The sequence below is a fragment of the Ostrea edulis genome, chromosome 8 (assembly GCF_947568905.1).
Source record: "Ostrea edulis chromosome 8, xbOstEdul1.1, whole genome shotgun sequence".
Taxonomy (NCBI): Eukaryota; Metazoa; Mollusca; class Bivalvia; order Ostreida; family Ostreidae; genus Ostrea; species Ostrea edulis.
Genome location: NC_079171.1, coordinates 53,084,204 through 53,099,927, shown reverse-complemented (window position 1 = coordinate 53,099,927; position 15,724 = coordinate 53,084,204). Strand labels below are relative to the sequence as shown.

Genomic DNA, 15,724 nt, shown 5'->3' with positions numbered 1-15,724 from the left:
ACGGTCCACATCGCTCACCTGATTCAACTATGCCCATATCAAAAGATATTCCATATATATTCTCATGTAAAGAGCTGGTTTCTATTGTGGCCTGAACCTACCCCCGGGAGCCATGGTTTTTACAAACTTGAATCTGCACTATGGCATAGTGCATCCATGTAAATGTAAACTTATTTCGCCCAATGGTTCTTTGAAATATATTTTCTCTATATATTAATATGAAAAACTTCGATCCCATATTGTGGCCCTTGAGAAAAGATTTCTAAAGATTTTCCTTACATATTTATAAGTAAAACTTTGATCCCCTACTGTGGCCCTATTCTACCCCTGGAGGTCATTATTTTCGACAACTTGAATCTGCACTATGTCAGAAAGCGTTCATAAAAATGTAAACTTTTCTGATCGGGTGGTTTTTCAGTATAGGATTTTTCCTATATATCTGTATGTAAACTTGAATCTGCACCATGCCATGAAGTTTTCATGTAAATTTCAGCTCCTCTGGTCCAGTGGTTCTTGAGAAAAGGATTTTTAAATAACCCCACCGTATTATTACATCTGTGTGATTATCTCCCCTTTGAAGGGAGTGACCCTTTATTGAACAAACTAAGAGCCTCTCACGCAAGGATACGTTGTGCCAACTTTGGTTGAAAATATTCTTCTCAAGAACCGCTTGGTCAGGAAAGTGCAAATTACATAGAAGCTTCCTGACATGGTGCATATTCAGGTCTGTTGAATTTATGGCACCATGGGGTAGTGCGGCACCACAATAGTGGATCTTTGATATATGTTAACTTGTTATAGAAAAAGAAATATATCTAAACATTCTCAGATGCAATCGTTTTTTGTAATGCTTGCAAAACCAAATTGGTTACAGCATATACCAGCGTATACAGAGATACGAGATAAATTGCTGAAAGAACAGAAATTTCAAATTAAAAATATAAACTTAGTTGATATAGATGCGGGAATTCAATTATTGATTAATTAATAATAACTCATTGAAAATCCTGATATTGTCGTCATCATTCAGTTTTAATTGTCTAAACCTGATAAGATAGTTAGCATTTTACACATATCATTACCCATTAGCATGAGGCAGTACAGTAGTGCAGTACAATAGTCTTAAGCTTTCATAAAGCCATAGCGAGCCTTTCTAATCGGAATTCGTCCGTTGACCGTCGTCGTCGTCATCATCGTCATAAACTTTTCACATTTTCATCTTCTTCAGAACGAATAGGTCAATTTCAACCAAATGTGCCACAGATCATCCTTGGGTGAAGGGGTTTCAAGTTTGTTAAAATAAAGGTCTTTGTGTACCCATTTTAAAGGGAGGTAATCACAAAACTGCAAAAATATGGTGGGTTCGCTTAAAATTCTTCTCCTCAAGAACAACTGGGCCAGAAGATTTAAAATCCATATGAAAGCTTCCTGACATATTGTAAATTCAAGTGTGTTAAAACCATGACCCCTGGGGGTAGGATGGGGCCACACTAGGGGATCAAAGATTTACTTGCAAATATGTAGGGAAACTCTTTAAGAATCTTCTAAAGAACCACTGGGCCAGGAAAGTACACATTTACATGAAATATTTCTGACATAGTGCAGATACAAGTTTGTTAAAACCATGGCCCTTGTTAGTATATCTGCACATTTAACCATATATTTCATGTACCTGACTCTCCGGGAATGCATCTTTAGGTCACCTGTAACACCCAGTTGCACAAAAGGTTAGTTAACTTTAACTGCCAGTTAACTTGTCATCAACTTGAACATTTATATAGCATTAATTTGCAGTTAGCTGTCAGTTAAACGTAATTAACTTTTGTGCAACTGGACTCAGATGACCTATTACTATTGATCTGTATATCTCGTAGTGCAACGTGCTATTTGAAAAAACGAATTCCAAAATTCGTTGTATCGAATTGCATAATTCGTTACAACAATTTTTTAAAAACTTGCACTGATGAAAAGGTCAAGATAACAAGCATAGGAGTTTAACTCCTATAAGGAATACAAAATTAAGAGTTGGACAAGCACGGGCCACTGAATATACTAGAGGTGGGATGAGGTTAATGGATTGAAAAATCTATAATTTAATATTATTTAACATATTCTTACTAATTCCAGAATTTGTTATCACGAATTATTTATCAATATGATCTCGACGATTTTATAAATCGTAATATCGAATTTGACAATTTGATATAACCATTTCTAAGATTGGTGTTTTCAAATTTAATTCGTAAATATAAATAAGTTATAACAAATTTAAAACTTTGAAATAACAAATTAAATCTGTAATAACAAATTCTAGAAAATTTCTAATTCAAAAATATGTTTTGGTAGGTCCTAATTTGGCTTCCGTAGAAAAAGAATGTTCTCATTGGAAATGTGATTTACCGCATATCAGTACATAATTACTAGTAAATGTTTTAGTGGATAATGGATTTAGCTATTTTTACCATGTATATCAGTCAGGATAACTCACTGGTTAATGCTCTTTACTATTACTACAGTGGTTTGGGGTTCGATTCCTGATCCAGTCAAAAGTTTTCACTTTCCTATTACGTTGTAAATATAGTCCATTCATAAGTTTTCGTTATCACATTGCATTTACATATTATATAAACTTGTAAATATAGTCCATCCATAAGTTTTCGTTGTCACATTAAATTTACATATATAAACTTGTAAATATAGCAAACTGTAATTGACTGAAGTCTAAGTTAATGAACTTCTGAAATACAAAGAATCCTCGACAATTCAGTTTGATATGATTATAGTTAGTGTTCATTTTGTAGGACTGTGGAAATGTAAATAGGTGGTGTGAATTATTAATGGTAAAGAGAAAACTGTGACCTTGAATCTGAAGATCTGTGATGACGACTGGACGTTTGGGGTCACTCTCTGTTACAGTACTACACATCTAAGTACTCAGTAATAATGTAAGACTGAACTCTAAATCATGTTTATCTAATAAATATAAATTATTTAATTAAAAAACCAGAATAATGTTCAATTAGTAGTTTATCACACAAAAACAAGTATAAGCATACATGTAAGTACTCAGTAGTGGATGTACTATAATTCAAGGCTACACACAAAATAATGACAAAGTGACAATACTAACTACTTCACAATAACAGATTTACATTCACTTATGTTGAAAACAATGTATATAACTAGTAACACCGTCTAATTAGTAATTATCATACTAAGATTAATGATGTTCCATTAAATATAATAATACAGATATTGTAAGATACACTCACTAAACAACCTTGAGAGACTAAAGTTCAATCAATTAAACTCACAAACACAAGTACATGTTAATTATACACAGGACCGTAATTAACACAGGGCTGTAATGTACACCGGACTGTAATTAACAAGGTGATGTAATTAACAAGCTGATGTAATTAACACTCTGTCTAAGTATACAAATATCACTGTATTTAGATATGCAACTAACGCTGTGTCGAGCTGTGTAATCAACACAGTGTTTATACATGTAGATATTGGATTTTCTTCACTTTAGCATTGTTTAACTCAGCCACAAAGAGGTTGTCTCTGATGTCCACACATAAACCTGATGGGCGTTCTAAATTGTGAATGTAACGGAGGAATTGTCCATCCTGATCTAGGATGTGGATAAGGTTATTGTTAATGTCTGCTGTCAGGATGTGACTCTGGCTGTCTGTAGTGATGCCGTATGGATCAAATGATGTCGTGGTATTAGAGGGATGACCAGTGTATCTAAATTGGAGTTTTCCTGACTGATTGACCACCACTACTGCTCTAGCTGACTGGTCAGCCACACAGATATCCAGGTTCCTATTCTCACTGATGTATTTAGTAGTGTAAGGATCAGATGAATAGAGAGGACGACCCTGATCATCAAACTGAATGGTTTTTTTCTCTGTGGAGCCAGAGTAACGCACAACTTTGGATTGTTTTTTATCATCACTGATCATGGTAACCAGGAGATCATCAGAGGCGGTACGACAGACGGAAAAAGGTGTCCATCCTTGTAGTGTGATCACGGTCTGTATCTGTTTATTCTTCACTAAGTCCACAGTTCTGTGATCAGTATAAACAAGATATCCGTCCCATGTAACTACTATGTCCCGTGGTGAGTACCCTGACTTGGTTTGTATTGATGTCAGTAGTTTACCCCGGGGGTTAAGGAGCTTCATGGTTTCGTTATTCCCGCATGTCCAGACTTGATCTTCCCTCAGACAGCTAACACTGTATAGAGATTTATGCCCAGTGTATATGATGGCAGTGAGCAGTATTTCACCAAGCAGTGGTTTGACTGGAGGAGACGATGCAGCTTCTGCTGACGCCATTGTCTCGCCATGTTCTGTGTTAATGGATAATGGCGACAGAGAACTTAACATTTCATTGAGCTGATCTTTGTTTATTTTCTGAGCAGAAAAACCTGGTACTGTAACTCGGACTTTAGGTGGTAATGTTCTAAATTCGGAATTCCTAGATTTGTAAGCAGAGGTTAAGGAGACGTCATTTGATTTTAGCATTGATTTCAAGTCGGAAATGATCTGTTTGAGTTCAGTAATTTTGTGTGTGATATCATCTGTATTTTTATTCAGGGTAGATAGGTGTTTGGTTTTCATTTCTTGAATGTGGGATTTCCGTTGGTTGACAATGGCGGTGATCTCCCGGTGTAAGATTTCTCCTTGTTGGTCAGCAGCTATGGTAAGTTTTCTGTAATTCGTTTCTAATTCGGCTTTCTCAGTCTGAACATCGGACGCCATTTCTTCGTATCGGGGATATATTCTGGTTTCTAGTTCTTCCAGATCTTTTTGTAAACTTTGTGTTTTAGCGCTGAGTTTTTTCAGAATATTTGATATTTTGTGACCTTCATGTTTAGCTGAGGAGACGCAGGTAGAACAGACAGGAATGTCACATTTCTCACAGTAATGTTTAAAGAGTTCATCGGCGTGCTCTAGACATCGTCTACTAGGTTTTGCCCGTTACCCAAAGTTTTTATCATAGACCACTTTCTCATAAATATTGGTCTTCATTTGCGAGCTCAGCACTTTTACAAGAATTGATCTAGACTTTCCGAATACACCAGGAAAGCGATGTATAGGCATTATTAAATCTTAGTGTAATGAGCCACCTTAAAGGATTTCACATTTCAATTTTCCCCAAGTTTAGGTATTGAAACTCTGTCTTCTGAGATTACACACAAAGGTTCTCCTCTTGATCAATGTGTGACAGTTTTTATAGCTTTTAACAAAACATGTAGAGACAGACAACATGCTGGAGAAATGAAATCATGAGAATATATAGACTTCAGATCTCTCCTCTCTCGCCGGAGTACCAGCACACAAAGAAATGATAATGATTTAGATTTTATCACTTCGTTATAATTTAATTTCCATTTTAATTAAAATCCATTTACAAAAACGTATTACTTTGATACCTCTCACAACAGAGATAACTTTTGTACAGTATATTTGTGTGTACGTGCGTACGAGTGTCTCAACATACATGAAATTTGAAAAACAGAATTTCTGTTGTAAATATGAATAATACTTTATTTCAATACCTTATATGCTAGAGGGTATACTATAAACATATTATACGTTTTCTGATATCAGAACTCCGGTAAACATGTTATACCCAAAATGGTCATGCAAGTGCCGTCCACTTTCACGTTGTCTTGTCCAAACATTATCTCCCCTCCTTAGGTATAGTACAACAGTCTGCGAACTTTGATTATAGTCAGAGTGATTGGAATATACGGTTGATATTCTTCTCCCGTTTTTTACTATCTCAATGTGCATTCTGTTTGTCCCTTTGGCCATAATGGAACATGAAAACAAGTACAATCCTTTTCGAGGCGCTGTGAAGTGACCAGTCCACTTGTTGTATCCATTTCCGTAATTAGTAATCACTCTGTCGTATGTTACGGACTGTCCGTTTCCTAGATAGACATCCCGAGAAAGACAGGCACTGAACCCAACGGCCGGGAGTAAATCACCTGGAAAGAAATTATTTAGGACCTATATCATTGCGAATAGTCTTCCCTATTTCGGAGGTTCAAGTTAAGTTTATTCTGTCAAACTATTTTTGTATATGGGGTACATTATAAAATATGTACATTAATGAACAAAACTAGACGCAGGTACAATATTAAGATCGAGGCATAGATAAATAGTCATTATAAAGCCTGGAGTCAAGGAGGACAGGCAGCGTCATACATTTCAAAATAAGCTACATTTTTCAACATAGTGTTAGTTGACATTACTTCTGAAAATTGAATTACATGCTTCCAACTTTTTAATAAAAAAAAACCTTATATTACCCGGATGTGCCATTACTGGTGATATTGATATAGTTGAAAATGAGGATTTGCATTCATTTTTTTTTCAAAAGGTCATAAATTCAAAGAACCTTGGTCATTTAATTGGCGACAGAACTTCATCTCTATTATAAATTATGTCGACGATTATGCCAGATGATTGGCTAAATATGAAAAAGAACTTAATACCTTGACATAATGATTTAAAGAATAAGAGGAATAGAGGAATATCAAAATTCGTATTAGACCCATCAAAAAAAAAGTACGCACCATCTATCCTTCTGTGTTTTGTAAACCAGAAGTGATCAAAAAATTAGATAGATTACAAGAGGAATATGTTTTAATTCCAGCTTGTAACAACATTGTTTTGTTTTAAGGCTCATTATCACGACAGTGGTGACATCTCCATATGAGTGAAATATTCTCGAGAGGGACGTTAAACACATTGCAATCAATCAATCAATCACAACTGCATTTCAAACGAACTTGGCATTAGTTTCACGTTTGGTAAGTGTACTTATGTTCCAACTACCCTTTCAGAAGATGACATTCTTCAACGCAATGCTTCAGTTTTAGACAAATATTAAGTAATTGTTTTTTTATGAAACTCAAAAATTTATTTCGTATAAAAATGGTAAAAAGGAAAAGCTTGATGCCCAATGGATTCGATGGCACCTTCTATTTTCTTAATTTCTCTCTCTTCCTCTCTCTTCCTCTCTCAAATCCCACATACCTTCAACTTATATGCTTTGTTTCTTTTTTTTGTTTTTTGTTTTTCAGATTAATGTATATCTGATGTAACAGTATGCGCACAAAAAATAAAAATTATTAAGCAATACAAGCTGTCACTGACGGTATTTTTTAAGCTATCCAATTATGCATTAACACCCATCGGTATAGCTAATATAATCCCCAAGATCCGAAAAATAAATCAGCAATATACACATGGAAAGATTGTTTGAGAGCATTGCGTCGTATACACAGACATGGGAACGGTGATTGCCGAACATAATCGGGTTGCTGAGACCGAGGTCTTATACTAAGATGGATACTGACGCGAGTAACTACACGTTTCGTTTGTTTTAAATATTACATCGTTTCACAAATGACAAGAAGTATATGTACTATAACTGTAAGATATTAATAATTACGCAAATGTACCACTCAAATGATATTTTGATAGTGAATTTTTAATAAAATTGGCATGTTAAATTGTTTACAAATCTGGCACGTGCTCTGTGTTTCTATTTCGTTCTTTTCGGAATTGTTGATCTCCGAGGTCAATGCATATGGGAGATTACGAGCAGGAATTGCTGATAGTATAATAATGATTCATTAATTGACATCTTCTGCTGATTTGACGGGTTTATTACTTCGGATTCACTCTGATTCTATTAAGTTATATATTTTCAATCAAAAATATCTTAAACATTCGTTCTTTTGTTTTTTAATTTATTTACCGTCAGTTACAGCTTGTATTACTTTAATATCCCAGTCAATGGGATGGATGAATAAGAAACTACCGTGATTATTCCGGATTCCTAAACTTCACAATAACCCCTACAAAGGACACATTGGTGGATCGAGTAAATGTTCTACCAATCCCCTATCTTTGCTCCACGTGAAGATATTAACAGCTGTGAAGGAGAAATGTCAAACTCACTGTACCACAACATATGTCAGAAGTTGTGTGAATAAAATGTGGATTCTAAAATATTCATGAAGAGTGAAGACAACGAAAAGTGATCAATCGCATAACTCCTATAAGCAATACAAAATACATAGTTGGGCAAACACGGACCCCTGTACATACCATAGGCGGGATCAGGTGCCTAGGAGGAGTAAACATCCCCTGTTGACCGGTCACACCCACCGTGAGCTCTATATCTTGATCAGGTAAACGGAGTCATCAGTAAGTTTTGATGTTGATGAATCTGAGAAAAATTTTGCAATTTTAAATTTACAAATTTTTCTAAAAATAATTTTCTAGAATCCACATTTGATTAACACCACTTCTTGTGTATGTTATGCAAACAGCTATATGGACTTTTGATATTTGAACTGAATTGTAGTTTTGTGACTTTTCACATAACTATTGAACAATTGCTCAGTATGATATGGATGATGTATATTGATTCGATTAAAAAAATACCGAAAAAAAAAGACAATGAATAGAATTCCCCTTTACATTTGAAAAAAAAAAATAAAACATTCGCCATAATTTCTAACAAACAAACGGTTTCTTTCTTATTTGTTGATCTTTGTCTTTATTAGTTCAAATATTGTGACATTCTTCTTTTAGGCTATAAACAAACCTTCACACATACTCTATCGGAGATGCGTAAAAATGCAGATATGCCATGTATAGTATATATATAACCCTAACCAAAACGTGCAAACCCTGGGACCTAATAAACCTAACAAATACCCAAGGCGTGTAATATATCAAAACTGCCTTGAAAATAAATCACAGATTCATAGTTGATTTATAAAAACAATTGTTACGATAACAATTCATCTCTATCTATGTGTATGTAATAAACACCTTCCAGGATTTACACTAAAACTTTGTTTTACATGTTTTATTTATTTATTTATCTATTTTGCTTTTTAGTAGCTTTTTTAGGTTTGTTTGTCTGTGTTTGTTGTTATCATTTTTTTTTTTTTTACTGATAGAAGAACTTGCATTTCTAAAAAAGAATAATGTAATACCTTCTTTAATTAAGACACAGATCACGACTAAAGCGACGGTTGTGTGCTTCATGTTCACACGTTATTTCTTCTACACAGTCTCTGCACTCTGTATGTAACACATGGATTTCAAATTAATACAACACAACAAGTTAATGATTGGATAACACAAATGTTTCTGTATTGCTTTAAACGCAATAAAAATTAGTAAATGCACAGGATATTTACACGTCACGATAAGTGAAACACATTATCATATAAAATAATTAAAGGTGGCTATAGATTTTTCAGATGAGGAAAAATGACGATCCTACCTGTCTGTTGACAATGCAAAACTAAAAACAACAAAGATAAAAAATGACCATTCTACTGCATACACACGCAATATGAACAGATGTATCACAAATCTCACGAAAAATAATCATTAGGCCAAGGTATGATTTTTCTCTGTTTGGTGTTACGCAACAAATGAATAGGGAAAGCCCTCAAAACTTAAAGGTATTTTATCTTGTTATCAAAAATCTATGAAATATGTGGGTCTAAATAAAAGGTTTCTGCAGACATATGTATCACTGATTGCGAATAAAGATTTTTATTAAAACAAGCATGTTTTTAAAATGTGTGTATTTGTTTTATTCGCATTAATTGTGGGAAACGGTAAACTATTGGGACGTAAATCACAAAAATAATATAATTGTTCCTCATCACAAAATCACAGCATACACGTATGTAGTTATTCTACAAAACGTAACTCCGATAAACCTCAGGTATCCTTGTCATTTATTGAAATTGAATAAAACGTACTGAGCGACAAACGATAAATACACAAAACATACAAGAAACATATCAAACCACTTGGTAAAACAAGATGCATAAATCAAAATTAGAATTTTACTAAGATATTCTAACACTTTTTAATAACGTAGAAAAATCTATTTTCTATATAACTCTAAATACACATAAATATTTTCAGCAAACATATCGAGTTTCTGCAATTCAGACCGAGAAATCATGCACACAGAAGCACTATTCTGTGTGAGTTTGGACAGAAAACTCAGAAACATTTCCCTCTTTACTATGTGAGTTTGACAGAGAACTCAGTAACACTGTTCCTCTATACTGTGTCAGTTTGACAGAGAACTCCGAACAACATGTCTCTATACTGTGTGAGTTTGACATAGAACTCAGTAACACTGTCCCTCTATACTGTGTGAGTTTGAACAGAGAACTCAGTAACACTGTCCCTCTATACTGTGTGAGTTTGACAGAGAACTTAGTAACAATGTGAGAGTTTTACTGAGAACTCAGTAACACTCATCGTTAGGTTGTGTCAAAAGTGATGCATGGAGGGCGACATATGCTAAAGGAAATGTTAATAACACGTATAAGTTCCTCGTACTAAAAAATGTTTTCTTTGATTTCTACATCTGAAAATGTGGTATAACAGTTTTGTTGGCAGCTACATGCGAAGCGGATTATAAAAAAGCGTAAACTGACCCAAACCAGGTTAAATTCGTATAACTTGCCCCAAAATTAAAGTCATTCCTTATAATTTAATGCAAGAGACAGATATCCTAACGTTCGTTTATCAAAATGTACATAAACCCGGAAAAATACAACTGAGCCGCGCAATGATTCACTTAGCAACAACGATGAAGCGTCTAACTGTGAAGGTCGCCATCTTTAATCTTAGTTCTACGGAGCCTAGCCTATTTATCAAAATATTGTATCGAAGGTGAAGTTTGTCATAATAGAAAATATGCGTTGACAATGCAAGCAATGCGTATTTCGTTGCCCTTTAGAGATAGAGATCGACTTTGAAGTCGCTCATCTCCGACAGACTGAGAAAATACTGGAGATTGTATTGTTTGGGCCTACCCTACCCGAAATAAATCTTCAAATATCAGAAAATGCAATAATTTGCGGCTTTTAACTCTGGTAAAACGTCTACTACATGAAAACTTACCCTTGCATGCAGCGTTGTCGCTAATAGTAAATCCGACACAAGAAAATATGTAAGCAAGTGAGAAATCGCGATGCACATGTCAATGTGTCTGATGTCATGTGATAAAAATGTGGCGTTTGAATTTCTGTTTGATTTGTTGAAAGACGGATCAAGCAAGGAAACATTCCCCTTTCCCCAACGAGAAATGCATTTCAAAATGGAACAGAGTAATGCTTACTTGGCAAATCATTAATTCGAATATAATATTTTTGTTTTAATCTACATGTATTATTCGACCATACATGCAGAGAAAGATATTTACAACAGTGATTTTCGTACAAGTAGATGCTAATAATGACAACAAGAAAACAATATCTGTATCAAACCGAAGAAATGTATTGTACACGTTGACTATCTATACCATAGAAGGCTAAAAACAGTGCTGCGATGTAAATTTAGAGAGAGAGAAAAAATAGTTCCGACTCTGGTTGTCAGGGGTGTGTGTGCCCATACCAAACCAGCTGATTAAACCAGGTTATACAAAAATAAACTGCCTTCTGCAATTGGAATTTGACCAATCAGAGACAAGGATACAATAAAAATTAAATTATTCAGTAATAATTACATGTATTGACTATCAAAATGTTTTTCTTGTTAAATTGTCTTTTCTTTTCATTTCTAATCGCATTAAAACGCATTTTATAATTGTATTAAACTCCTACGCTTCAGCAAATAATTAAATACGTCTCAATGTCTACAATCATTCAGTACACACAGCTCTAATTAATCATTTGATATGAAGAATATTTCAACGCTTCCTTTACGTTATCTAACCGTCACCCTCTATTTGAATTTCGATTTAAGATTTTAACACTGTTCTTGTGTATATCATCACTGACTCTGCATAATGAAGTGTCGGGGTGATTAAAATGTCGGGGAGTAGAATGCTGTGTGTGTAAAGTCATCATTTAGAAGTTCGCTGTACTGTTTTATTTTTTATTTTCGATTTTCATTAGTTGCCTAAATGATTAAAAATGTACGTTGACATATTGACATAATGAAATGATTATATTCAAATAACTTTAAATAATTTAGAGTGGTGCATGGATCTAGAGTGTGGCATTGAACACCCCCCTTTATTTTGATGAACATTTCCGACGACAAGTGTCATTATTTGCTAGGCCTACTTTGCGGTCTCCCCCTCCCTCTCTTTGGTCGCTCTCCCCTTTTGAGAATTTTCAGAATCTGCCTAAAACCCGGTCTTCGGTCCCGGTCCCAGATTTTTTTATTCGATAAAAGCAGAATACATCAGAATATTTCAACCCCAATTTCTCGTTAATTTATATATGACATATCATGCCTGCATTCTGATAGTTGATTGATAATATTATTGTCGTCTTTCGTAAAATAATATGTGAAAGCTCCGGGACCGGTGTGACCGAGAAGTAAAAACAGTGCTAAAAGCCGACCCCGGCCTCGATATTTTCTGTTTTTCCTAAATAGCCGCTTGAATCTACCTTTTTATTAAAAAAAGATAAGAATGTTATATTCAATGACATTCCTTTGTATCCACATGCATGTATCTGATTTATTGTATGTTTGTGTTTTATTCAATTTTCCTTTTTATGTCAAAATCGAACTCAACTACGTGACTTTTTTTCTCCCAAATGAACGCGTTATATTACATTTTCATAAAAAGATAAGGATGTAGAAGAGAAATGATATATAAGTACTTATCCTGGTGTATTTGTTTGTAATTTACTGTTGGATGTAGTTTTTATGAAATTAATTCTCTCTCTCTCTCTCTCTCTCTCTCTCTCTCTCTCTCTCTCTCTCTCTCTCTCTCATTTTCGAGTGTATCATGAGAATCGCATTAATTTGTTAAATTATGATGTTATATTAGTTGTTTTAATCAGGGAAGAAAAGCCTCTAGTATGTAAATATTAGAATTATACAAAGTAGAGTGCACGTGCAAAATATGAGTCCAGAATGTACGTTGTATGAAGTACATTAAAAAGTATGTTCATTAGTGAAATGGAAAAAAAACCCACAACAAATATTGTCCTTAAATTTTATTATAATTTTTGAAACATGATGAATAATTATTGTTGATAGCGAAACAAAATTAATGTGCACTCTTGTCAACAACCCCCTCCCCCGCCCCTTTCCAGAAAGATTCTGAATACAAGAATGATGATTTTGAAAAGCAAATGTTATATCCCCGTAATCGGATATTCGGGGTGTATTTATATAGTTTTTGGTTCATCCATCTGTTTTTCAGTAAAAACTTGAACCTTCGGCATAACTGTTGAATGCATGTTGATAGGGTTTTCATATTTCACATGTGTACTCCTTGTGACAAGATCTTTCTTGATATGCAATTCTTCACCTTTCAAATTTGACCTACTTTTGAAAATCTTTAACTTTAGCCATAACTTTTTAATGGTTAGTAAAAATACACGAGGCTATAAAATGCTTCAGGCAGGCATACTTTTCTTGAAGCGCTAACAGTAGGCCTATTTGTATTTTCAAAACTGAAATTTATTTCTTAAATGAATTTACATGTATGTCTTGCATATTTATAAATGTAGATTTCATTGTTTGTAAATTTGTCAGTTTATGTCAAATTTAGGCACTTTGAAATATAAGATATTTTGAAAATAGGAAACAAACAGTTTTTGTGCAGCATGATTTATACATGTAAGTTTGTACATATACGTATATAACTATTCACAATAAATATAGTTACCACATAATATTACAGTAAAAACATACCATAAATGATTTGAAGATCATCTAAAGTCAGAGGGTATATTCTGTATAAATATACAGAATCTGACATTTTTGGTGAGCATGTGCTCTATGTATGACACACTTTTATAGATATGTAAATACAGTATATTATTAGGTGGATTAAAAAAAAAAAGCATTGTATCTAAAAGAACCACAACTGAAAAAAAAAACAAAAAAAACAAAAAAAAAAACTAAGTATCAAATAAGAAAGGAAGAAATATTTTATAGTAATTATTCATTGGTTATATACAAATAAAAATGTATATGTAAAATTTATACCCATATAAAGAGATCCGGTTCGGAATACAAAACATGAATCTTTAAAAACTGAATTTGACAGGAATAGAAATAAAATAAATGAACAAATAAACTAACTGTAAATAACAAACAAATACATCAGGATAAGTACATATATATTATTTCCCTTCTACATTATTATCTTCTTATGAAAAGGTAGTGTAACGCGATCATTTGGGACAAAATGTCACGTACATGTAGTTGAGTTCGATTCTGGCATCAAGAACATTGGAATAAAAAAAACCTACACACACAATAAATAAGAAATATATGTATACAAAGGGATGCCATTGAGTATCACGTCCTTATCTTTTTTATGAAAAGGTAGATTAAAGCGGCTATTGAGGAAAAATGTCAAGACCGGGACCGGCTTTTAGCATTGTTTTTATTTCTCGGTCCCACCGGTCCCGGAGTTTTCACATATTATTTTACGAAAGAAGAAAATAATATGATCAGTTTATTATCAGAATGCAGGCATGATATGTCATACCTAAGTTATTGAGAAATGGGGCTCAAATATCCTGATATATTTTGTTTTTAAAGAATAAAAGTATTTGGGACCGGGACCGAAGACCGGGTTTTAGTCACGGGACCGAGACCGAAGACCGGGACCGAGACCGGGTTTTAGTCAGTACCACTGATTGACCAGGAAAGTGTAAATTACATAAAAGCTTCGTGACATAGTGCGTATTCAAGTTTGTTAAATTTATGCCACCATAATTCGTTACAACATATACCAGTGCATACAGAGATACGAGGTAAACTGTTGACATTTCATATTAAAAATATAAACGTTATTGATATAAATGCTTGACTTGAAATATTGAATAACAATAATTCATTGAAAATCCTGGTATTGTCGTCATCATTCAGTTTTAATTGTCTAACCCTTATAAGATAATTAGCATGTTACACATACCATTACCCATCAGCGCGAGGCTCTGGCAGTACAATAGTGCAGTACAGTAGTCTTAAGCTTTCATAAATCCATAGCGAGCTTTTCTAATCGGAATTTGTCCGTGGACCATCGTCGTTGTCATCATCGTCATAAACTGTTCACATTTTCAGCTTCTTCAGAACGAATAAGTCAAATTCAACCAAATGTGGCACAGATCATCCTTGGTAGCAAGGGATTCAAATTTGTTAAAATAAAGGTCTTTGTGTACCCATTTTAAAGGGAGGTAATCATAACACTGCAAAAATAGGGTGGGTTCGCTTAAAATCACTGGGCCAGAAGATCTAAAATCCATATGAAAGTTTCTGACATACTATGGCCTTCAATTCGACATTTAGATATATCGATGACGTTTCGTCTATTAACAATAACAGCTTTCATTCATATGTCGATTTGATATATCCCCGTGAGCTCGAAATAAAGGACACCACAGAGACGTCCACTTCTGATTCATACTTAGATATTTTATTGAAATTTGACATTAACGGCAAACTGACAACTCAACTGTATGACAAACGGGATGATTCCAGTTTTTCCATCGTCAACTTCCCATATTTATGTAGCAATATTCCATTATCACCTGCATATTGTGTTTATATATCTCAACTGATTCGATATGCAAGAGCTTGTTCTGCGTATAGTCAGTTTTTAAATCGAGGTAAGTTACTGACAAACAAGTTTATGGTACAGGGATTTCAACAGTCTCGATTGA

General features: G+C 34.0%; 1 protein-coding gene and 1 long non-coding RNA gene across 2 annotated transcripts; both read right to left on the bottom strand.

Moving 5' to 3' along the window:
- Window positions 1-3,503: 3,503 nt before the first annotated feature.
- On the bottom strand, window positions 3,504-4,349 carry LOC125661483 (uncharacterized). The gene is made up of 2 exons (XM_056147709.1): window positions 3,778-4,349; window positions 3,504-3,693 (listed from the first exon to the last, which is right to left on the bottom strand). The coding sequence occupies exons 1-2, from the start codon at window positions 4,347-4,349 to the stop codon at window positions 3,504-3,506; spliced, it is 762 nt and encodes a 253-aa protein (XP_056003684.1).
- A 3,012-nt stretch (window positions 4,350-7,361) lies between these two features.
- LOC125661485 (uncharacterized) lies at window positions 7,362-9,127 on the bottom strand. The gene is made up of 3 exons (XR_007364935.2): window positions 9,044-9,127; window positions 8,145-8,265; window positions 7,362-7,968 (listed from the first exon to the last, which is right to left on the bottom strand). It is a non-coding gene; the product is annotated as an uncharacterized LOC125661485 (long non-coding RNA).
- Between the last annotated feature and the right edge of the window lie 6,597 nt (window positions 9,128-15,724).